General features: G+C 33.7%; 2 protein-coding genes and 1 pseudogene across 2 annotated transcripts; all 3 read right to left on the bottom strand.

Moving 5' to 3' along the window:
• Positions 1-16,383: 16,383 nt before the first annotated feature.
• Positions 16,384-16,947, bottom strand: LOC122526650. Its single transcript, XM_043650170.1, has one exon. It carries the CDS (start codon positions 16,945-16,947, stop codon positions 16,384-16,386), a length of 564 nt encoding a protein of 187 aa, XP_043506105.1.
• Positions 16,948-21,898: 4,951 nt separating this feature from the next.
• Positions 21,899-22,961, bottom strand: LOC122526649 (piggyBac transposable element-derived protein 4-like). The gene is made up of 2 exons (XM_043650169.1): positions 22,922-22,961; positions 21,899-22,653 (listed from the first exon to the last, which is right to left on the bottom strand). The coding sequence occupies exons 1-2, from the start codon at positions 22,959-22,961 to the stop codon at positions 21,899-21,901; spliced, it is 795 nt and encodes a 264-aa protein (XP_043506104.1).
• Positions 22,962-22,974: 13 nt separating this feature from the next.
• Positions 22,975-25,429, bottom strand: LOC122526648 (annotated as a pseudogene).
• Between the last annotated feature and the right edge of the window lie 967 nt (positions 25,430-26,396).

The following is a 26,396-nucleotide window of genomic DNA, read 5'->3' as shown; positions in this document are numbered from 1 at the left end:
AAGTGTTAGGTGGAATGCTACATTCTTTGAAATCCACATTAACTGTTAAATTTTAATTAATTCTCTAGCTACTTCCAGTAGAAATTTTGTGTATCTTGTTTTATTTTCTAGCAAATAGGTACAGTACAGTTTATAAGCATTGAACAAGGTGCAGTTTATCAGAAAAAATGCTAACTTTTTGTACCACTTTACAGTTTTTCGTAAGATACTGCTGTTCGCCAAGTACTGATCTGCACGATCTACCCCTTTCATATGTTTATTGTATTGCAATATGCAAGTAGGTTTGATTGTGTCGCCTTTGTAATTTTTTTTTCGATTTCCACTTTGTATGTGATGTAGACTTTTTTTTTCACGTAGAATAATTTTAATATAGAACATGATTAAATATATATATCAATATCCTCGAAAAGGTTATGATTTTACAGAATATCCTCTAACTATCAAGGTACTATTCGTATAATTAATGCTTCAACTACACGAGATTGAAAGAATTGTTAATAAATAAATTGTAGCTTAAAATTTTTTTTAAATCGTTGTAAAATTTTATTTCAAATTTTATTCTTGACGTATGAATAATTTGAAGGTAGACGTTTTGATTTTATTTTGGTATATCAAACGCGCATGCGTTAATGTAGATATATACATAGCACATATGACGTTGATACGGAAACGCGAACTAGTTTCAAGTCAAGCTAACGTGGCTGAACCTGTCAAGGGAATATCAAAACATACAGAAAGAGAAGGAATCAGTTTTGCATTAATATACATATCATCAATGCTTCAGAATTGTATTCTGTGAAGACGTTGAAATTCGTATAACATGTAAATTACCAAGTGGTTATAGTTACCTTATTAGAAGTAATGATCGGTTACTTATAAATTATATTGTTTGTTCATTTTAATTGAATAACCACAATAAAATATTTTTAAATTTGCGGATGTTTCACTGAATGTAGTACTATTAAGATAGATATAAGTTTCAGATGTTCAATCAATCGACATTATGGTAAATGAATTTTTTTTTTTATTTATAATGTTAGTATGAGATATCTCACACTTGTTTTTATTATTGGTGTTACTGGATTGAACTTGGAAAAAATTGTTTGTCCATATTTTCAGGTCTTTGTTAAGAAGAACTTTATAGATCTATGCAGTTACGTTTTGTAAAATAATATAAGATAGCATAATATAAGATATAAGAAATAAAAATATATATAAAAATTAACTTCATTTTATAAACGTTAAATGAGCATTCTTCATCATGCAGCATATTATCTTTGATTATTGATCATCAACCATGCTTGTATTACTATCTCTTTATTAGTCATTTATACAACCGATTGGACATTACATGAATAAATATTTTAGGAAAATTAGGTTTTTTATTGCTTTTTTTTCTCGTATAATACTGGAAAGACTGCAACTTAGTATATACCTATATTGCCCAAAAGCAGTCAAAATGACTGCATCGTGAAAGAATTAGTAATGCGTAAAGAAATTTGTTTAAAATGAATTTTTATTATTTTTATATTATTTACAATTATATAATAAGTTATTAATAAATATACCAACAAAAAAATTTACATCACTAGGAAAAAAAATAATTGATTCATTATTATTTGTACATTTTATGCAAATGGGTTCCCCATATACCAAGCCGCCGCTATCTCCATTCCGTCTTAATAAGTCAATAAGTCTTATTGAACAACTGCAACTTATCAAATATGTACGCCTAAATCGACAATTTATCATGTACTGTTATTTAGATACGAAGCCTAACTGGTCATATAAGAAATTTACTCAATTCAATAATAAGAGTCATTTGATTCTATAAAATTTCCCATGCAGCAAAAATGATTGCTTTTGGGCAATATAGGTATAACATATATATATACAGGAAATGAAGGAGAGGGGAGGTAACTACACAATTGTTAATAAACGCATTTATATGTTTTACAAAAAGTCACAATATTCTAAGAAATTGTGTCATTATATACATAACTATTTTTATAATTGGAATTAAAAAGTAGTCAAAATGACTTCCTTGGGCAATCTAGTGTTAAATTGTTTACCGAATAAAATTTAAGATTAAAGTAAGCTACTTTCTATTTTTTTTTATAGTTTTTGAATTATAATATAAAAATAGAAAGTGATCGGATTTTCAGGGATCTACAATATTTTACAACATAGGAGTTATATTTAGTTTCTACTTTTTCTTTTCCTATACATGTTATAATACAATAAATCTAACAATCTCAACAATTTAAAAAAAACTGGTGTATGTATTTATGTACGCACGTAAGAAGTTATACTTCTTCGGCGTACCAAAACGAATATAACCTCAATAACCTCAAAAATAACTTTAAAAATATAACTTCAAAAAAGTTATTGTTGGTGTCGTCGTCGTCGTCGTTAATTTTCTTTTTACATAGAATACAGTTGATAAAGAAACCTGTTTCCCCCTCCTTGCTTGATGATCGATAATATTCGCTAATGTAAGCCGATTATTTTTTCTTTTATTATTATTTTTGTTAATTTATTTATTTATTAAATTTTATAAATATATTTTATATATACGTGACCAGATAAAAAGGGGTAGGATTGAAAGTATGAGAAGATAAGCTACCAATTATTATTAATTATTTATTTAACAAAAAAAAAAAAAAACATATTTTCAATCGATCGATCTATTATATATATAAAAGAATAAAAAAAAATATTAAAATCAGTCCACACTTAATATAAGGGAGATATATCGAATTACTTAATGCGTCAACGGCCATGACTCGGTGATAGAACTACTTCCCGCTCGATCATTTAAGTCAAGCAGCACTAAGTACGATGCTGTGCATCGTTATTACCGACAAACTTCGTGGTGTCGATTTTTACCATGTCGCTCGTAAAAATTTCACTCTCATCACATTTTCCCAATCGCGCCAAAAGAAGTATAACTTCAAAACTATTTTTCGAATCATTTTCAAAGAAAAATTTAATTTTTCTTATTCGTCAAAAGTATTTACATTTATTAACTATTGAGCACTATAATGCTTCGTTATTGATCACAGATTTTTTTTTTAAATCTCAGATATTTCGTTACATAACTGATAAAAGTAAAAAAGAAATAATCTACATAGTGTTGTTTGTAGCTTATATTGTTTACTCGTTGAGATATCGTGGAAGGTCCACATAAGCGCTAAACCTATTACTGCTGGTCGAATTAACAATTTTTAAGCTTTTGGGTATAATTTCTCACATACAATCTCATTACATGGCTATTTATTTTTACGGAATTTTTTAAAAATATGCATCTCATTACTTTTTTTTTTTTTTTTTTTTTTTTTTTTTTTTTTTGAGGGAAGTAGTTGTAGCCTCTCCTATTTACTACGACCGATCAATCTGACCAATCAGAAAAATTATGAAGACATTTATTCTTTTGAATTTATTCACTCAATACAAAAAATGAAGGACAAACTGAAAGCGAAATGAATCTTTTTATTACATTGTCTGAAAGTGTCCATTATTACAAAAGTGTAAACTGACTGTAAAGTAAGGCAGGTGTTACAGAACAAATTTATAATTATAGGAAAGAGAATAATCATAGTACAAAATTTCAAAAGTGTTTCTCCGTTGCATATTAAGTTGTAAGTACTAATTTGAAGGAAAGAAAAGTAAGCCAACCATACTTCGATCTAAATTTTGTATTCTGTATATAGTATTATTTTTTAGTAGATATTTGAGCCGTTTATTTTGAAAGTAGCCTAAGTTCATTTTTATATATTTTTGTTGTTGATCATAATAACATCTACAACTGGAAGTCAACTGTCATGAAAAACATTTCGCGGAAAAAAAATAGTCTTAGGTTATTATCAAAATAAACGGCTCATTTATTCGAAAAATGTCATTACATTCTAAAAATAAGACATCAATAAAAAAAAATAAAAAGCATATAGGGGTAGTATTCGTATTTCAAAAAATAATAAATTTTGGAAACTGAAGATAATATAGATAAAATAATGACATTTGACACATCCGATGAGCTAGAATTTTCTGACTATGATGATGACGAGGAAAATAATTTAATTGAAATAACAGAAAACAATAGATCTTTGTCATCAATTTTTTACTTCTTATATTTGCAATTGGTAGTTGAGCCAACCGTGAACGCGTTAATTTATTACTACAGTATTGTATTACATTTTATTACCTACGTTTTATTTATATAATGTATTAAATAATGTTAATAATTTAATGCGTATTACATTATCTTACAATCTATTATCTACGATAATTGTCGATAATATAACTTTTTTCTAAAAATCAATTTTAACACAATCCTAGTAGAAATAGCTATATATAAAGTTTCGCAAGGTTTAATGTCCATTGACATAAATTTCCAATTTAATAAAGAATTAACTATTATCTACGTTTAACTGCAAAAAATATTCTTTCTGTCCGAAAAAACGGTATATATTCTTAAAAACATTTAGGATTACTGGATTTGTAAAAAATGAAGTATTTAAGTAACCTTACTTTGTATTTAGTAATTATTATAAAGCATCACATGATAATAGGCTGACATTTTTTTTTATAGGAAAAACATTGTATTTATTTTAAATAATGTAATATCCGCTATTTTTAGAAAATGTGAGAGATTTTGTTAAAAGTAGTATTAAATTGTATAAAAGGAATACTAAATCGAGGCACTGAACTAATACGGAATTTACAAGTTTATTGCAAAAGTTGTTATAATTGAAGAAAGGCTGAAGTTAAAACACACTGCTATTAAAATATTTAAGCTGATTTTAAAACAAATTGTTTAATTGCGGCTAGAATTTAACACTTGACTTAAAAACAATATAGTAAAGGTAAAGTCTTTAACGATGTTTCAAAAGAGAAAAGATATACCGGAGCAAACGTAAGGATTATTTAGAAAATTTGGCTAAAATTACAAATGTCCCTTTGAATCGTCGATTATCGATTAGTCTGTTTTCGAGCTATTTACGTTCAGAAATTACATAAATATTTCTGGTTGATCAGCAAGGTTGTTAAAGCAGGAAGACCTGTTTCGACTTCGACTTTTTTCCGACATTGGTTAAACTTTTTAAAGCGTTTAAAGTAAACAGATGACTTACGGCTAGCGAGTGCTGTGATGGTTCGATCTTCTAATAATGCCATGAAATCTACCGAATATCGATTAAAATTATCGCTGACGGCGATAAATATATCCTAAAAAAAGATTATGATAAGTTAAACATACACAAAACTGCAGATTCCAAAAATCCGAGCACAAGTTCGGTTTTGTGGATAACAAAATTACGAAGAAAATAGTAGCTAAAACAAGTATTGACGATCGAAATAATAACTGGAAAGAAGTTACAAGCAAATAACATGCGTAAAATAACTCCGTATGCAAACAATTCTGAGATGCAACACTGGCTTGAAGAAATATCACTATCAAATTCGTCTAACTCATTAGAAGAAGAGATAGAGATGAACGTATGTAAAGAAGCTACACCTCATTTTATTAAATCACAACCAATTTACTTTCTAGCTCAATCAGTAGAACCCCTTATAGAGTTGTTTAATTATACAAAACAGGGACAGAAAACTATATTTAAAAACAAATAAAACTGCATCAAGTTAAAAATACAAACTAATACTCCTGAAATATTTCCTAAAGTAAAACAAGTTCTAAAGTCAAAAAACGCAGTCGTCACATATATCAGCTGAAGACGGAAGAAAGCTACAAAACAGTCATCAGAGGCTTACATCCGAAAAAAAGCCAATACAACCGTCAAAAAGGATTTTAAGCTGGGACATGAGATAAGAGAAGTAAATTGTATGACGAAATTTGATATAAAACAAGTATTGCCGTTGTTTATGGGAAAATTCTCGCCTGGAAGCAATAACAAGGATATTTTTAGTATAAACAAAATGCTAAATACTATAATAAGCGTAGAACCACCACGACATAAAAAAGATATGCAGCAGTGCTTAAGATTTCAGCCGTACGACATACAAAAAATTATTGCAATAGAACACCTACGTGCGTAAGATGTGCACAAAATCACCTGTCAACTAACTGCCCCATTTTAAGAAAGATAGAGTCAATAAAGTGCTACAATTGCAAAGAAACAACTACTAATTAGTTACAAAGGTTGTGAGATAAGAAAGTAGCTTCAAGAAAACTCATCTTAATTCCTCCAAGCAGAGTACATCCGCTGCAAAATATACAACAAAGAAGAGGTAACTTACTTAAAAGATGATACGTAGGTACTCTAATCTAAACACAATGTGGGGAAAAAATAAATTTTACTGACTCAAATAGTTATGCAAGATGACTTCCACAATACAAATAATAAACGAAGGGGTAACAAATGACGCTACAGAAATCAAGAAACTCTTCAAAAATCAATTAGAAATACAGGATACTAACAAAATAATAATAAAATTAAACGAAATAGTAAAATAACAAACAAAAACTAAGCTACAATTGCTCACAAACGTGATAACTAAGAAATAAAAATGGAGATATCCTGAAAATAGCATTTTGAAACGCTAAAAGATTGCAACAAAGGGTCATAGAGACAGAAACATTCTTATGCAATAACAATATTGATATACTCATTTCGAAAACCCACACACACTTCACCACAAGAAACTATATGAAAATCTAATATTACAATATATTCAAAACAAGACATCCCACAAGGGAAGACACACGAAGTTACAAGCATTTATATTGAAAAGTAACATCAAACACCATCTATATAGTCAAATTTGCCACAAACACAATCAAGCAACTACAGTTACAGTATAATGTAACACTAATAAATTTAAAATTTCGGCTATATATGCACCGCCAGGACAAAAAATTACCTCACTGAAATGGCACGATTAGTTTCAGTCGATTGGTAGTAACAAATCCGTCTCAGCACAGGAGTTCGTAATGCTAAACTTACTATTTTACGTGTAAAGCTCACAAATTATTACAACTAGACCGACATTAAAAAAGCATTCTAAAAAGTTTGGCATGTAGGGCTCGTAGATACATCTAGAGCCCTCTTACTAATGCAAATGCGCAACATACTTTCATCATCATATCTAAGGGACAAGACCTTTATTATAAAAATCAAAGATGTGTACTTCGAAATTAAAGAAATCAAAGCTGATGTACCACAGAAAAGTGTCCTTAGACCCTCACACTGATACACTGCCCATACACACTCTATACAGGTGATATTCCAACTAATGATGGAAAAAAATACTAACGTTTTGGTGATACTGCTTATATTAGCTATCATTCTGATCCAGCAGTAGCGATGACCTTTTTACAAGAAAACGTAAGAAAAATAGAAAAATAGTTAGAAGATAAAAGGATAAAAGCAAACACAAGCAAATATATCCACTTCGCTTTCACGCTGTATAAGAAAGACTCTTCGGATATTAGACTAAATAACATAGTAATTCGACAAACTAGGTAAATATTAAGGTCAGCCTAGAAAATAAATTAACAGTCTATAAAATCATTATAAAACCAATAATGAACCCTTTGGGTTATCACTATAGGGAACAGCAGTAATGAATTATATAATAAAGCTAAAACAAATGCAATCGAAAATACTAAGAATGATAGTCGACGCCCTATATGGTTCATACGGAGGGAAATATACGAAAGGACCTTGTACTAATGACAATGATGGAAGAAATAGAAAATTTTACAACAAAATATAGGAAGAAGAACCCGCAGTTACACTCCAGCCAACTAGCCGCAGAAACGCTTACTACTCACATTATAAAAAGACTAAAAAGGAAACATCCGATAAACTTATATCCATAAAAATTATAAAAGAAACGATAACCCTGAAGGGTAGTACATTACTACCCAAATATATTTTAATGTAATCAAAAAAGAAATTTACCTTATGCTCACGGACAAATTTAAAGTAGAAAATTAATGTAATTTAAAAAATAAAAAAAAGAATAAAGAGAAAAAAACAAGAAAAAAACAAAAAAAAAAGACAAAAAAGAATAAAAAATAAAAAGGAATAAAAAATAAAAAAGAATAAAAAATAAAAAAGAATAAAAAATAAAAAAGAATAAAAATAAAAAAGAATAAAAAATAAAAAGAATAAAAAATAAAAAGAATAAAAAAAATACAAAAAAAAATTAAAAATAAAAAATAAAACTAAAAATAAAGAAGCTTGTTATTTTTACATCTGTAATTGTAAGTAAAGATAAGATTTTAAGCGCATATCTTCAAGGGTAAACCACCTATCCTAATAGATGAAATGTTTCAATCGTTCTAGATCTAGGATTCTTCACTTTTATGCAATCTTTGAAACTTACTGCTTTGTCCAATACAATTAAATGCGTATAATGAATTTAAACAAATAGAAGAAAATTTGATAACGTTTTTGTAATACTACAAACATCTAATGAATTAATTATTTTAAATAAAAGAGGAAATTCCTCTATAAGATTCTTCGTATCATTAAGACAAAAGTTGTCATGAGGAATGATTAGCAGCGAATTTAGTATGCTTCTAAGAAGCCTTAGAAAAAGATCAAGTTCCATTTTAATTATAATTACTTCGTATTTTGAATTTTGTAAATGTATATCATCAATGACTAAAATTTCAAAAATATATGTATATATGTCCACTATATTGAATCTATTTTATATTTTGATTTTTAATTTGTAACTAGTAACTTCAAAACATTATAATATTATACCAGATTTCAATGAAATTTGATCTTTTTTAAACATATGTGTTTACCGCAATAGATTAATTCTTTTCTTTTTGTGTTATCTTCAATTTTTATTTATAATCATCAGTCTCAATAATCTTAGTATACCAAATTTGAGCCTTAGCAGCAAGAATTTTTTTGGTCTTTTCTTAAGTGACTTCTTAGGTTAAACATATCTTGCCTACAATGAGATAAAAATTGAGCGTGGAAATAAATTAAACGTACACAAGACTGAATAACGAAATGTTTAAAACATAATTTTAGTTAATATTCTAGATCGAGAAAAGAAAAGATCGATTAAAAATTTTTAAAATATATTTTAGTTTTTATAATTTAGATCTCTTATCTTAAAAAAATAGAAAATTATTTTTCTCATACCTTCTCAAATTCGAATAAGATAATTATTTTCATAAATTGAAAGAAAACAAAAATTTATGTTCATAAATTAAAAGAAAAATTATTTCCATATAGTTCCTTCTGTTTATGAAATTTTACTTTTACAAATTGAGTTTTAGTAAGTTCTGTTAAAAGGACAGATTCTCTTAGGAAACCATTTAATATGTATTTACAAATACTATTTCACAAAAGTATTACGATAAAAGTTAAATTCAATTTTATTACCATAAATCTCAATAAAGAGACTTCTAAAAGAAATAGCATAAAAATTGTTAAAGAGATGACAAAGTCCAAATAATTCTTAAGATTGATATATCCTGTTCCAGAAATGAATTTTCTTATAAAACTTCAAATTCTAGCTGTACAACAACATAATAATGTTCAAACGTTGAATGTCATAGCCACCACCGGCAACCGATACTAATTGTAAGTTAGCTTAAAGCGCTACAGGGGTCACATCGATGACCGGTGAAACCATGATTATCAGGAACATATTTAAAGTAACCTACCCTCGGTAAAAACAATAAAACACTCTCGGAAATAGCAATAAAAGCTATAACAGGACGAAGCCCTAATAAAAAAGAGGAAAAAAAGAAGATAATTTAAATAAATTTCCATATATTTAAACTTTTTAATATTATTATCATTACTGCAGTTTTGCGAGGAAATTAATGCCATATAAAACATATAAATATAGAGTTTTATTTATATAAATAATTATAACATATATGTACTTAAATATTATGCACGTTTGTGGCAATGTGCCGTATTGAAATATTTCAAATAAAAGAAAGGTGAACCAGTACAATATCGAATTCTTTAATATGGGTTTTTGTGTTTATCCTACTTAGATTTTTTTGTTTTTTTTTTGCAAGATTGTATAAAATCGTCGTGTTGTCTTAGTTTGTCCTAGCATTTTTTGTAATAAAGTAGTTTTTTTTAAATAATTTTACACGCGATAAAACGCCTATCTTCAATTTCACTATCTCGGGGTTTTATTAATCGGGTCAACACAAATAAATGCATTTCAGCGCTTTAGAGGTCCAAGTATAGTCCCCAAGTAAGATAAATGCATTGCATATAGCTATATTGAACTTATATGTTCAAAATAACATTTTAATATGTAATACTTAATAATACCAAATTCGTGTTAACGTCACGACAAGTTATATAAAATCACTGTGACATTGAACGTGTTAATGCAAACATAAATATAATTTTTATTATTGCTAAAGTTAAGGAATTATATATATTTTCAGTTTTGATAAAAATTCGGTTAAAGAATTGTTACAATTAAAAGAAATTAGGTAATTTGAGTAAAATTATTGAAATTTCAAATTAACTACTTAAGTATGAAGAGATAACTACTAGATTCAATTCCCTTACGTATACGGTAGTGGTTTTTTAAGAGTAATTATTGACTGATTGTGAGACAGCATTCATTTTTTATTTCTATCATTTAAAATTTATTCCCACTGGGTCGGAAGATGGTTCCACCGATCGTATTGATTTCTCGAAAATAGCATCGTTTTATATAAACTTCCTTAACTGTTTGAAAGTTTACATCTCTTAACTTCGTTTCGACCTGATTGCTGTATTATTTGCCTGCTGTATTATTTATCGGAAGTTGAATTGCACCGATTCTTAAATCAAATCTAGCTCTGGAAAAGTAAAAAATCTCACCATTTGGCAAATTTATTCTTTTATATTTTTTAAGAATATCTTCCTCTTTAAAATGTAACTCACAAACTAAATTCTTTTGAAGAAGTTGTGATAATGCCGAAACTCATTTTTGCAGCGCTATAGGACATTAAATTTATAGGAAAAGAATAATTTACATACTTAATTTGTTTGTTTCATAAGAAATGTTGAAGATAACGATATCAACAATTATTTTTAAATATTAATAACATTTAAAGACATATATAGTGATAAAACAATATTAATTTAAGTCAAGTAAATTAACCGTTAAATAAGAAAGTTATTTCTTGTTTTTATAAAAACAATTATGTTTTTTTTATTTAAAAATAGTTTATTATTTTAAATTAGAAATCTAATCAAAATATAAAATTTCTATAAATTTTTTGCTGAATATTTAAATAATAAATTTCTATCTGTGTACTTATATTAGTCTGTAACTGCAATACTGCAAATGAGAATAATATTAGAGAATGAGAATAAAATTATATAGGTTCAAATCGAAGAGTAACAACCAATAATTTTTTCTAAATATATTTTATATGATATTCTTTTTCTTATTCAAAAATTCACTAATATTTGCAAGATTGATAATCATACGATTTTTTATTTTTTCTATAGATTTTTATAAAATAAAAATAAAATTACCAACAATTAAAATTATAGGTTATCTCACCTCTAGAACTTTAAATAAAGTCGTTTGACGATATTCAACTTAGACTTTTTTCTTCATTTCGCTAAACAGTCACTAATATAATTTTTCACTACACATTTTTTTACAATTTTTCAAAATGTGGGGTTAATTTAATTATAAGCGAAAATGATTGAAGAATGTCAAAAATAAAGTATGTAAAAACATGTTTATGTTATTTACAAACGCTGTAGCGGTTTTTCGTGACGTCACAGAAATCGAGATGATTGTAACGCTACTCTGGTGGTGAGAGCGAATATAAGTATTTTGCTTGTATTTTGAAGACACATTTATACCAGACAACCTATCTCTATCGTCCTTATTGTATATAGCTCCGTGTCCCGGTGTTAGCCAAAAACGGTTTTTGACATCTCGAAGACGTCAAAGTCCTACAATGGCACATAAAATAAATGACGTCTCTAAGACAGCACTTTGTGAGGATTAGGTCAAAGCATCGCTTTTGCAATATGGTATTTGATACAATTTACAACAGTATCTTGTTTCGCTCCCTTTTCCATTGGACAGATAGACAGACTTTACATACTTTTTTGGGGGGAATTTCTTTATGGTTTTGTCTATTATTGGTTCAAGGGTATATTGTTTCATAATACCCGAGAGTCTGTATGGCGGGTCGATTCGTACGTAATCTCTTGTTTTTGGAATAATTTGTTCAATATTCATAATAGTAGTTATTGAGTTATTTCTTCTGATATTCATTATTGCTCCACAGCAAGTAAAAACTCTTTATATTTAATTTTATTCTCATTACAAAAATTATAAATTTTAAATGTATTTGACAGGCCGTAGTTGATTAGTATTATTAGTACCATCCTTTTCGGCCACTTGATTGTTCTTCTCAATATTGAATAATATGACAGATATTTATCAGTGAGGTCGACGCCGTTCATGTATAAATTGTAATCTACAATGTATTTGGTTTTCCTGTGATTTTTTTCTTGAAAACTAGATATATCGTCTCCCGGCCACAAAATTCGGATTTCTAAAGACGAGATATCTCCCATACGTAATGTGTTAATAAGGTATTTTAATTTTTTTGACTCTATCTAAACACTTATGCACATCTTTAATATTTAGACACCAATTTGGTATCCCAAGGAGATAGAATGATTTCCATTATCTCCAATTACAACAACAAATTAACGACGAGCAAAAAAGTAATACAATATTAAATATGACTAGAGAGCTATTCCTGAAAAGTTCAAACTTGCCGTAAAACCTATGAAAAAATTCAATAGCTTATAGTTTCCGTCTTAAGCAATAGATAAGTTGGTAGCCCGTTCTCTCTTCGGCATTTTGCCTCCTCTTTTCTTCATACCCTGAAAAAACTGCATTTGGACATTTCCTACGAGCATGCAAAATAAGATCTTCCATACTACTTTAAACAAATTTACTCGTATGTTTTTATGATTTTATTTCTCAATTATTAAAAAACTAATTTACATTCTCTGTTCATTATTAAAACTTGTGAACTATGAATGAATTCTATGTTAATTGACCGTGTACATATACGAGCCTAATTAATTGAATGTCCGAGCAGATAATCATAATCATGACATAATAACACGTCGCACTTTTAATGTCAAGTAATAAAATGAATTTAAATGAATAATGCAATAAATGTAATGCATTTTCTTGCAATATTTTTATTTAATTTTTTCTTTATATGAATTATATTAAGTATTTCAAAGACTAAATCGCGATAGTGCGAAGTGCTAGTTATAATACTTAAAACTAAGCATCAAACTCATCAAAAAATTTGCGAATTTGATCGACTACATCTCGTTCGAGATAGAATCGAGATAGAAATAAATCTTTCAAATCGTTGCAAATTCTTTTGAGTCATGATACATAATAAAGATTACAGAAGAGTGACAGAATTAATTTATAAAACAAGCATGATAAAATGAAATAATATAATTTTGTAACAATTCTGTATAAAACTCGGAGGTAGGACTTCCACTTTTAAGTGAAAGTATACCACGTGTTTTTCCGGGGTTCCCACCTGCTTATAATTAAAGTTTTCACATTCATTCAGAAAAGTATGCCACCTGCCAGTATATTGGCAATATCTAAAAAGAGCAAACATACATACATACATACCCATCAACCCACTCACTCAACGATTCTCTCACATACCACCAGGGTGCAAATACCTAAACTAGAGAGCATCCCCCGACGCACCTCCGACACCCTAGTTTTAAACCACTTGTTTTCTAAGCGTATATGCTAAAGGTATACGTACTTTTTGCTGTAATTGACAACCAAGGCTGATGATTATTGCAAAAATGACTAAATCAAAATTACTAGTACATACTAATATATGTGCATTCTAATAATATACGAGTATATCAGAGTTTCCATAAATAAATTCGGTAATTCTACCATTAAAAACGATTTTATTAAAAGAAGAAAGTATAAAAATTTAATATAAATGTAAAAATGCAAATATTCGTATTTTTCATCTCATAAGTGACTTTACAAGTAGTACTTCAAATATTGAATGATGCATTAATTAAAAACTATCGCGAAAAACGATGTACGGTACACACTACCTAATACGCATATAGCAAAGTACATCGTGCAACCACTGCTACAAAGACAATCGCTAATAAGGGAAAAATTTAAAACTGAACCTATGCTAACCATTTCTTACCAGTACGAGTAGCATTTGAGCACACTCCTAGATGGGAAGGCAGAAAGTATAGGAGGAAGAAACGAAAGATTAGCTCATTAGAAGCTGAAAATCATGATTTGAGAAACATGATTAAAAAACATAAATACATAACATATAAATTCATTTCTATAGAAATTCATCTAAGCGGACTAGGACTATATAGGTTATTTAATTTTTTTATAATTATTTAATTTTTTAACTTTTCATTTGTAAGAAATTTTAAATTTAATTTTTTAATAAGTAAGAATTTTTAAAAAAGAAAAGAAATATATAATATATATGTAAAACCTCGGAAGACTCCTTTTATTAAGTTAGGTGTTCTAATTAAAGAACTAGGCTTTGTACCACCACTTAACTGTTAGAGTCTATCCGTCGCGAAAAGGTTTGTCTTCGTGTTCATTTATTGTTAATATCGAAGTATCGATATATTAAAATTATTCGCACTTACATAAATTAAACACGATGCAATGCATTTAAAGATAATATCACATGCTTTTTTGGACGAAATCGATAAATAAATAAAAATAATAATAATAATAATCGAATAAATTCTCGATTCAACACTAGTAACGAGAGCAAATAGGAAATATAAGAAAGGGCGTTTATTAATTGTGTTTCTAGCAATTATATACGTGACCAGAAAATGGTCGAATCCCTCCCAATGAGTTCTATTAAACAGTTTAACGCTGGAATGAGTGAATAGGACAGGATAGATAAATGAGCAAAACACTTTTACACGGCACAAAGCTACTTGCCTCGGCATAAAAACTCTCACGGAATTGAGAGAAAAGCCGGGGCAAGAGAACACTTTATTCAATGAACTGATGAAGCATACAATTACAAACAAAACGCTGAAAGAAAATATATTAATAGAATAAACGACGCGAGGTACCTTTTGGTCGCACGCTAGAGAGCTCTCTTACCGTTCGCTTCCGACGCAAGACGACAATCGAACGCACGCGGTTTCTTACCGCACCTAACGATGGCCTGTCTGGCCAGAACCTTATCTCGCGTTGGTAGCCTGGTGACCGGTCGCAGATAATTCGCCACAAGCCCACGTGGGGAGCCTGGAGACAAGTTGCGGATAAACGGTACAACGCTCCGACTAGAAGCCCACGTGAGGAGCCGGACGGCAGGTTGCAGGCAATTCGCTACACCTGGCCAGCTAGAAGCCCACGTGGGGAGCCTGGAGACAGGTTGTAGCTATCCGTACAACTGCCCGACTAGAAGCCCACGTGAAGAGCCTGTTGGGAACAAAAACCCAAAAAAAACTCCACACACTCCTCACTCACTCACACACGCTCTATTCACGTTGCCTAGCACAAAAGGCCAAGATAATGAAAAGCTCCAGATGAGAACAAACACTGTTGGTAGCTCAAACCAGAGTGCCCAACAGAATGAGACTCGTGCGTGCACACGGCCCCACGCATCCTATTCCCCCGCACACCTCAAGACGCCCTCCCCTGCTTCTTGCATGGTAAGGCGTGTCCGCACGCATCTCGACAGCCCTTGCGCGCTCTCGCAACTTAATTAACGCATACGCCGCCTATCCTATTCCGCGCGCAATATAAATTATTCTAACAACGTAAATTCGCCGAACATCCCGCCCGCCTTCGTCGTACTGACGAACCAAACCGAGCTACGGTTGACTGGTTGTCTCAACGTCCCTATCGTCAACCTGAGGGGGCACAGACGCGCAATGTGTCGCTGACGCAAAGAGGTGCTGGTCTTGACGGTGACCACTCGCACCAACCCGTCCGGGCCAGGGTGCAACTCGGTGACCCTGCCCAACGGCCATTTGAGGGAGGGTACCGATCATCCCTTATCAGTACCAGCTGCCCGACTCGGAAGTTCTCAGATGGATTCCTCCATTTCTCTCGACCCTGTAAATGTGACAAGTACTCGTTTGACCACCGCTTCCAAAAATTATTGCGGACGCGCTGAAGAAGTTGAAACCTATTTAACCGGTTCTCCGGCAAAGTAGATAACTCGGCGTCCTGAATCAAAGCCGACACTCCCTCATTGAGGAAGTGAGAGGGAGTGAGCACTTGCAGGTCGTCTGGGTCCGACTCAGCGGGCCCAATGGACGAGAATTAAGGCAGGCCTCGATTTCCACGAGAACGGTGGAAAGCTCCTCAAAGGTGAGCGTATGTTCACCCACAACTCTTTTCAAATGGTGCTTGACCGACTTGACACCAGCCTCCCACAGCCCACCATAATGCGGGGCATTGGGGGAATGAAAGTCCAGCTCGTTCCGTCGTTAGCGAGGAGAGGTGCAACCCTATGATAAAAGTCCGAAGCCCGGCGGAACATAGCCTTAAGCTCCTTATCGGCCCTTGAAAATTGGTAGCGATGTCACTATAAAGGTTTCGGCAAATACCACGTCTTCCTACGAACCGACGATATGCACAGAGGAAAGATTCCGAGGATAGGTCGCTAACCAGCTCGAGGTGGATAGCACGAGTAGCGAAGCAGACAAACAAAGCGATGTATCCTTTACCCGATCGGTTTCCACGACCCTTTGACATCCTCACTTGTACAGGACCCGCATAATCAAGGCCAGAATTGGCGAAAGCCCTACTCCCTACCACTCGATCCACGGGTAACTCACCCCTAAGTTGGTGAGCTAGCTGAGGCTTAGCCCTTTGGCAAGGCATACAGACTCGAATAACTGATTTGATCAACCGATTCCTGCCTAAGACCCATACCTGCGACATCAGGTAACCCAATGTTAAAGCCGGACCCCCATGGAGGCATTGGTGGTGTGCGTGCCGCACAAATAGTCGACTAAGATGCGAGTGTTGAGGCAAGACTGGCGGGTGTTTCCGATCAAAAGCTAGATGAGAACGTGTCAACCGGCCTCCCACCCGTAAGAGACCATCCTAATGGATCGAATAAGCGAGCGATATTCGACAAAACGGATCTTTTGGTGTGGGCGGCAGCCAAGTCTGCTACGCTAGCCGCGTCGAACCTAAATTCGTCCTGTTCCGGGACCCATCGAACTCCTAACGTTTTGACAGTCTGATTACCTTCTATGTGTTTCTCCACACCCGGTCGTGCAGAATCTGGAAGAACCTCTATAGAATTAGCCGCCCACTTATCTAACTGGATGCCAGCAGAATCTAATAACTTAACCAGTTCATCCCTCTTTCTAACTGCTGTCGGTATGTCATCCGCACCGGCAAAAGTGTCGTCGACATACGTCTCCGACTCCAAACACCGAGATCCCAATGGATACCGCGAACCTTCATCCCGTACTAACTGCGACAGAGTACGAATCGCCAGGTAGGGAGCGCAAGCTGTGCCATAAGTGACAGTATTCAAACGAAATTCCACCGGTTAAGATGCTGCGTCAGACGACCAGATAATCCGCTGGTAGTCCTGATGTTCCGGCTCCACTCGAATCTGACGAAACATCCTTACAATGTCAGCCGTGAACGCCACTCGGTACCTACGCCAATTGAGCAAGATTAAGGAAAGATCGCTCTGTAATGGAGGACCTGTAAGTAAAAAGGAATTTAGTGAGTGTCCGTCCCTCGTACGCCGAGAGGCATCGATAACCACCCTTAGCTTCCACCTGGATTCATCCTTCTGCACCACGGCATGGTGAGGTAAGTACCATGCCTCTCGGCGCAGGACCTCCGACCTCGGGACTCGTGACATGTGGCCTAGCTCCTCGTACACCCTCATGAAGTCACGGTACGCCTGAGCCAATCGTGAATCCCGTGCAAACCTACGGTGCAAACAAGCAAGAGAGATTTCTCTTCCTCTGGTTTCAATCTCTTAGGCGCATCCGACACCTCCTCCAGCTCCCAAAACCGCTGCAAAATGTGATTCAATTCCTCCTGAGCCGAACAGTGCAAAACCAGCGAAGAAGAGGTAGTCGCTGTAGCCTCCGCCCGCCGTGCAGCTCCTCCATCCACCGGTCCGGAGATGATCCACCCAAGCGCCGTATCCTGCGCGACGAGCTGCGACGTCGAGAATCTTCTTATCCCCGGCCGGAGCAATTGGCCGTAAACATCGGCACCTAAAATTACATCTATCCGCTTCGAGACGACAAACTCTGGATCTGCTAACGGAATGTCCTTGAACAGGTCTCCGCCAACCCTGGAAGTATAATTAATAGACGGAAGCAGAGAAGTTAGTTTTGGTAACACCAGAGCATCCACCTCGACCTGGAAGGTGGTATCGACCGCCGACCGGATAGTAACTCGTACCCCCGACCGGGCCGTACCCGCATCAACTGCCCCCAGTCCTGAAAGAGGCACATAAGTACGCCGCTTAGACAATCTGAGTAACTGCGTGATCCTTTCGGAAACAAAGAAACCTCCGATCCCTGATCCAGAAGCGCTCGTGCCCATGTTCCCTTCCCCTTAGTGCCTGCTACCCAAACTCGTGCAGTGGCAAGCAGAATACTCCTAACGCTATCCGAGGACGTAGCCGCATGCAAACTCACTGGCGGCGCACCAGTCCCATTAATTCCCGAACCTCCCGCAACCGCTCTGGAAGCGGGTTTCTGCATTCCTACTCTACTGGGCGTATGGATAAGCGTATGGTGCATGCCCTTGCACGCGAAACAGCGCCCCCTAGAGGAACAAGCCCCCACCGAATGCTGCCCGAGACAATTGGCACACAAGGCCAAACGCCCAACCTCTCGTATCCGCTCCGGTAACGCCATTGACCTGAACCGAACACACCCAAACACCCGGTGTGGACCCTCACAAAGTGGACACTGAACACCACTTCCAAACCCCTCAGTCGTGATCGCCGGACCCCTCGAATGATGAACCTTGCGGGGAAAGAGAAGAACGCGCGTGCTAGAAGACGCGGATATTTAATCCGTAACCAAGGAAACGCGGCGCTATGCCGCCCCACCGTGGTCCCACTCTCAGATCTCCCACTACTCGCTGTTCGCGTCCCCACCAACGGGCCTAACGCTCAGCATAAGTCTCAAACCGGAAGGAGGAATCCGTGCGGCCGGAAGTAAAGCGCTAGCTAAGTAGGGGTAGGCCGTGCGGCCGGAAGTGAAGCGCTAGCGAAGTGGGGGTAAGCCGTGCGGCCGGAAGTGAAGACCCAACACGTGGCACGTCTCGAATCCACACGCACCACGCGATCCCCGCGGACAAAGAACGATGACGCAACACTCAGACAAAGCCAAAAGAAGTCCACACAAAGAACCGAGGAACAAAGACGCAAGCGTTTTCCGATTTTACGAATTTATCAATCCCACCTATCACTCATTCCTCACCCGAGGCACCAATGTTTCTAGCAATTATATACGTGACCAGAAAATGGTCGAATCCCTCCCAATGAGTTCTATTAAACAGTTTAACGCTGGAATGAGTGAGATAGGACAGGATAGATAAATGAGCAAAACACTTTTACACGGCACAAAGCTACTTGCCTCGGCATAAAAACTCTCACGGAATTGAGAGAAAAGCCGGGGCAAGAGAACACTTTATTCAATGAACTGATGAAGCATACAATTACAAACAAAACGCTGAAAGAAAATATATTAATAGAATAAACGACGCGAGGTACCTTTTGGTCGCACGCTAGAGAGCTCTCTTACCGTTCGCTTCCGACGCAAGACGACAATCGAACGCACGCGATTTCTTACCGCACCTAACGATGGCCTGTCTGGCCAGAACCTTATCTCGCGTTGGTAGCCTGGTGACCGGTCGCAGATAATTCGCCACAAGCCCACGTGGGGAGCCTGGAGACAAGTTGCGGATAAACGGTACAACGCTCCGACTAGAAGCCCACGTGAGGAGCCGGACGGCAGGTTGCAGGCAATTCGCTACACCTGGCCAGCTAGAAGCCCACGTGGGGAGCCTGGAGACAGGTTGTAGCTATCCGTACAACTGCCCGACTAGAAGCCCACGTGAAGAGCCTGTTGGGAACAAAAACCCAAAAAAAACTCCACACACTCCTCACTCACTCACACACGCTCTATTCACGTTGCCTAGCACAAAAGGCCAAGATAATGAAAAGCTCCAGATGAGAACAAACACTGTTGGTAGCTCAAACCAGAGTGCCCAACAGAATGAGACTCGTGCGTGCACACGGCCCCACGCATCCTATTCCCCCCGCACACCTCAAGACGCCCTCCCCTGCTTCTTGCATGGTAAGGCGTGTCCGCACGCATCTCGACAGCCCTTGCGCGCCCTCGCAACTTAATTAACGCATACTCCGCCTATCCTATTCCGCGCGCAATATAAATTATTCTAACAATGTAAATATCGCCGAACAAATTGTACTGTTAATTAAATAAATATAACCGATGAAATAAGAAGACCTATCCTGAACTAATAAAACATACAACAAATTATATAATTTTCATGAGGTATTGATGAAAAAGAACTACTCGTGTGCTCGTAAAAAATTTATTTAAATAATTACAGCCAGTAGCTCGTGCCGATTAGGTCCTTTAATCCTCGGCATGATTGAAGAAATTTAAAGTTCCTTCCGTGCTCACTCATTCGTTACCAACCGTTATATAACATATTTGTGATATTTTAGAATTAAAATAACACATATACGAAGTATTAATAGTTAGCATTAGGAGTTCTGCGGTGGCTTCAAAACACTCCTACTTCATAACAAGTATTGTAGTCTGACGATCGGAGAGTTACTCTATTTGTTATTGAAGAAGATCCATCGAAGAAATTATTCCACATCTATGAAGAGGAAGATAATCCGTCGTTATGTCTGTAACTAAAATAGAACAAAATGATAAGTTATATGTAATATGATTCAAAATCATAGCAAACAAAAACGAATAAATGTTAATAAAAATGAATATTCAGAATGCATTCCAATAGGATGAAGCTCAATGGCACCATGACGATGCATCACGCATGTATCAAATAACGCGGTATAAACGAAAATAAAAACCTTATCTACAAGTTTCTTCTCGTAAAATCAAAATTTGAAATTACGGCGAACAACACTGACTTTAATTCGCGTATGATTTTAATTCATTATGCATGCGATCACTGATTCTATAACTTCTTCCCAAAACTGATTTGCACAAAAACAATGCAAGTACAAAAATCTTTATTAATACGCTGATTAATACGCGAACTGTTAGTGCGACTGTTTAGGGGAAAAATACAACTTTACTCGAACAAAATCTAATGCAATTACTGCCTTGATCGCAGTTAATTTAATATATAAATTTTAAAAATTACTCGCGAACGCGACAGAATTGAAATTAACGAACGAACGTGCTTCTTAACACGTTGAGCGCGGCGTTGGTCCCTGGGGACCGCCGCTGAACTTTTCTTCGGGACGGCGTCGGTCCTCGGGGACCGGCGTTAGACTTTTCGTTCGGCCGACATCGGTTCGGTGGGACCGACAGTATTAAAGTTAAAAGATAAATGTCGCCTGAATGAAATGTAGTCAAATATAGTTCTAATGAGCTTTATTAAAGCATTCTAAGCAAAAGTATGGCTGGGATTTACACAGGTAACAAAATGTAACAACCTTTTTTGTTATATTTTTGGCTTTCTTGGACCCAAATAATCTTGAATTTTCAGCATAACAACCAGAACAATATTTTCGAACTTTATGGACGCTTCCTTTCTTTTTCTGCAATTTATGAAGAATTTTTCCTTCGCGATGCGGAATTTGTTCATCTTCTCGCTGTGTCAGTCCATTCACCAATTATCTCCGAAATTCCGTAACTGATATTTTTTGTCCTGTTACTTCTTGAAAGACGAAGAGCGAATTAATCACAGCGGTGTTCAAATATAACTCAAAGGCTAACTTTTTATACCATTTGAGTGTTTTCCTCAAGGGACTGCTATACGCACTCATTTCATCTGATAAATCAATGGATGTTTTTTTTTTATATTCAACTATAATTTGTGGTTTACAGCAAAATCTGCGTTTTGTTTTTATGTTTATCATTTCACTGGAATGTTTTGTGGACAGGACCAAAAAATCTCTCTTGTCCTTCCATTTCAACACTGTAATACCCTGATTATTTTCTTTAGCTATAAGTTCTCCACGTTTCAAATTAGTTCTTATCACATCACTTGGGTTTTCCCTACGATTTGTTCGAAGTGTTCCAGTCAAATGTGCGTTTTTTTCTATTAGGCGATTCGCTAAATCGATACTGGTGTACCAGTTGTCAGTACACAATGTGTGGCCTCTATGAAATAAGTTTTTCAATAGAGACATTACAACATTTGACGGAGTTGTGTTTTCCTTATCGAGACCTTTTTTGGTGTACACATTACAGTTATAAGTGTATCCATGACCACAACATAATTTAAATAATTTTATACCGTATTTGTGTTTTCTCTGTTTGATATACTGCCTAAATACAATGCGCCCACAAAATGTAATTAGCGATTCGTCAATACATAATACTTCTGGTGGATCGTAATATTTTTGAAAATTTGTATTCAATTCGTCTATGATGAATTTAATTTTAACGTATTTTACAATAAATAATATTTATTAATAAATAAATCAATAAATCAAAATTTTATTTGCAACGTTTGAAAGTGTGTGTTGTTGTGAAACAGTCTACAGTTGGATTGAACAAAAGATAAAAACTATTATTATCGCGACACACAACAGGAGGTTAAATTATTGGATATATAAAATTTCATTGTTAGATTTTTTAAGTGCTTATTATATAATAAATGTATGTATTACAATTGTGTGAAAGAGAATTACCTTTATCGACAACCGGTTTCATAAAATCCTCTCGCAACATATTAAACACCCTGTCAGATTGTCGACCATGAAAAGTTAAGACCAAGTGCAGTTATTACTGGTCCGTTCATCAAATCCTCTATATTTTTACTGTCCCGTAGAATTAAATTGTGATATTTAGCATCTGTCGTATTAATAGATTATTATTATTATATCTTCATTTATATGTATATTTCGTGTTTCATTTGTTGAGACAATTCGAATAGACGGATTATTGTCAGATTTATTCAGAAGTTACTATAGCTCGAATATTCTTCAAAGAATTTCATAATAAAATATCTTTCATGCTTTTCACAAATTATTGCCTTTCGAATTTTGATATGCAAGTTTTTGTAAATTAAATTCAATTAGTACTTTCTGAACAAGCTGTTTATTATTATCATTATTTAATTGTGCTGATTGTATTGTAGCATGCTAATGTAATTTACTAAAGTTATCAGAGATCAGAATATTGTTGTATATTTTTTTAAAAGTCATCACATTGATAAAATTGAAAAAGTATGATCACCTCCATCAGTATAAATTGATGATAGTTTCCCGAGAGTTTGAGAAGGTCCATAGGAAGGGGAAAGTTTTATTAGAATGTTATAGAAATCGATATTATCTGTAACTTGGAGAATGGTAGTTTTTGTATATTCCCGTAAAGAAGTGGCCATTGACCATCGACCACTATTAACAGCATCTCTAGTTGCGTTGGCTAATATTTCTATTTTTCTATAACCATTAGAATCGATCAAACCCTAAAAATATTGAATATGAAATTTATCTTAGCATGGTAGTTATGGTGATTGATCGTTTATAATCGTGGAACAATTGACTCCATAGCATTACCGTGCTAAGTAAAAAAGGTGCCCAAGTGAGAACAGAATCGATTGGAGATATCCATGCATCGCCAAGGCCAATTCCTTTTAGGTTACTTTTATAGTACCTGCTTGCTGTTCCTATAAATTTAATATATTATATTTTAGTAATATACCTGATATGTTTATATTAATATGTTAAGTATTATTGTCATAATTGTTTGGTTATGGTCATTGTATATATTTGTTTGCTATTATACTTTTGCGTTCATAAATATTGTATAGTAATGCAGATAGATCGTAAGACCCCTTAAACCAGTAAAAGAGACAATAAGAAGATAAATATATTATACTTTATTTTATATTGTACTAATACGATTTTATTATTTATTATATTTATATATATATATTATTATTTATTGATATTTTTATTTATCAAAAATTTTGATAATTATTTAATTTATATTTTTTATGTAATATATTATTTCAATATTAGTTATATACATATATTATTATATATATTTGTTATATATTTTATTATATTTATTATATATATATTTATTATATATTTTATTATATTATATATATTTTTCTTTTTATATTTATATACATTATAATATTTATATAATAATATTTGTCTTTTTACGGTTTCCAATCACTTTTTTATTAACACCTTCTCACATTAATTTTTTACTACCAAAGGAGACGCGTTTTATTCGACGACTCTCTGGACTCAATAATCACACAGTTTCAGTCTTTTGTTTCTTCGGACGGGTCATCACCCATCCATGTTACTAACTGTGCCTATGTGACTTGATTTTAGTAATCGTACCGGAAACTAGTAATCTACAGTGTGGCTAGACCATCGATTTATATAAAATAATTATTGTAATAAACATACTATATAGAATAATTAATAGTATTTTTTTTTTATTATATTATTTATTTATATTTACAATGTTGCAAATATAATTTTATTTAAAACATTACCTTTAATACTTTCTCTTTTATGGATTTTTAGGGTCTTATGAATTATAAATATATTCTAAAATATCTAATAATAAGTATTAATTTTTATAATGTATTTTTTATAGGACAAAAAATAAGAAAATAAAAGAAAGATCAGACCTTATACCAAAGTAGAGCAAATTCAGCCACTATCTTTCCACCGTACGATTCGGTTAGGATATAAGTAAATACATCAGAAAATTTTGGTAATTTTTTAGAAATCCTTTCATACATTCGACGAGATCAATAGCAATTTGTTCGTTTGTTTGAGCATATGCTGATGAGTCTTAACATAACTAAACCCTGCACCAACTGGATTATCAATGAACAAAACATTGTAATCCTTAACCTGTTAGAGATAAATATTTGGAAATTTTTAATGCATTTCTGTAATACTTATTTTTATTTAGAAATGTTCGAAATGAGAAAAATAAATTCCTACCCACGTGTAATTCCTTGGTTTCAAATTTGTATCGAGAGAACCAAGTTCCTCGAAGTTTCCAAAAGAAGTAGAGGATGCACCAGGACCAAATCACTAAGGGTTTTTCATAATACGATTGAACGTCTGCTGTGGTGTAATAAAGCCACCGGAACATATGGGAATATTTTCTAACGGTCACATATCCCTAATCTTGTTCACCTGGACCGAAAACTACTTTTCCTAATATAAAAATTATTCAATTCACTATATTTTATTCTTTTTGTTTTTTGTTTTTATTATATTTTTATATTGTAATACAAATATATATTTTTGAATTATACTTATCTTACCGAGACTTTCGAAAGAAGGCACGATAAAATGATAATAACTAACGCCGTGCGTTGCATGTTCACGAATTAGAATTTACGGAACACTGATGGCACAGATTTTTACGATTGTATTTAATATATCGTCTTATCAATACATAAAATAGATTAGATACGATTCTATATGTGACTTTTATGACAAAGTATATAAGCCCCTTACTTGACAAGTGATCTAATAATAAGTTCCAAATTCGGAAAAATTAATCTGGTAGGGAAATAAAATAAGAATCTTTATTTGACAATGAATATAATTGAATTATGTTTTCAAAAATGTATTAGCTACAAATAAGTTTCCGCAGTTTTGAGAAAGATGCCATTACACGAGGCTTACGTTAGAATTCGCAGATAATAACCGGCTTGAAAATTAGGTTACCCATTCAAGAGCAACATAACCCTATCATATTATTAACTTCGTATTAGCATCATATATTTTTTTTATCCAAAAATGTCTAAATTTGAGCTAAATAAGCGTCATTTGCGGGAACTTTTAATTTACTTCTTTAATTTAAAAAAATCTACAGTTGAAGCGCATCGATTGCTCGTAGGAGCATATAATGAGGCTGCCTTGAGTGTGAGAACATGTTATGAGTGGTTTCAAAAGTTTAAAAACGGTGATTTTGACGTAAAAGACAAAGATCGCAGTGGAAAGCCAAAAATTTACGAGGATGCAGAATTGGTGGAATTATTGGAGGAAGATTTGTCTCAAACACAAAAGGAACTTGCACTTACTTTAGAAGTCACTCAGCAAGTAGTCTCACATCGTTTAAATCATTAGGAATGATTAATAAACAAGGAAATTGGGTTCCGTACGAATTAAAGCC

Source organism: Polistes fuscatus, unplaced genomic scaffold (genome assembly GCF_010416935.1).
Source record: "Polistes fuscatus isolate 324 unplaced genomic scaffold, CU_Pfus_HIC Scaffold114, whole genome shotgun sequence".
Classification (NCBI taxonomy): Eukaryota; Metazoa; Arthropoda; class Insecta; order Hymenoptera; family Vespidae; genus Polistes; species Polistes fuscatus.
This window is presented reverse-complemented; position numbering and strand designations above follow the sequence as displayed.

Coding starts and splice junctions, on each gene's coding strand:
- LOC122526649 (XM_043650169.1), bottom strand. CDS start 22,961: ATGTTGCGAGAGGATTTTATGAAACCGGTTGTCGATAAAG. Junction 22,654..22,921: donor GAAACCGGTTGTCGATAAAG/GTAATTCTCTTT, acceptor AATTCATCATAG/ACGAATTGAATACAAATTTT.
- LOC122526650 (XM_043650170.1), bottom strand. CDS start 16,947: ATGTCGCAGGTATGGGTCTTAGGCAGGAATCGGTTGATCAAATCAGTT.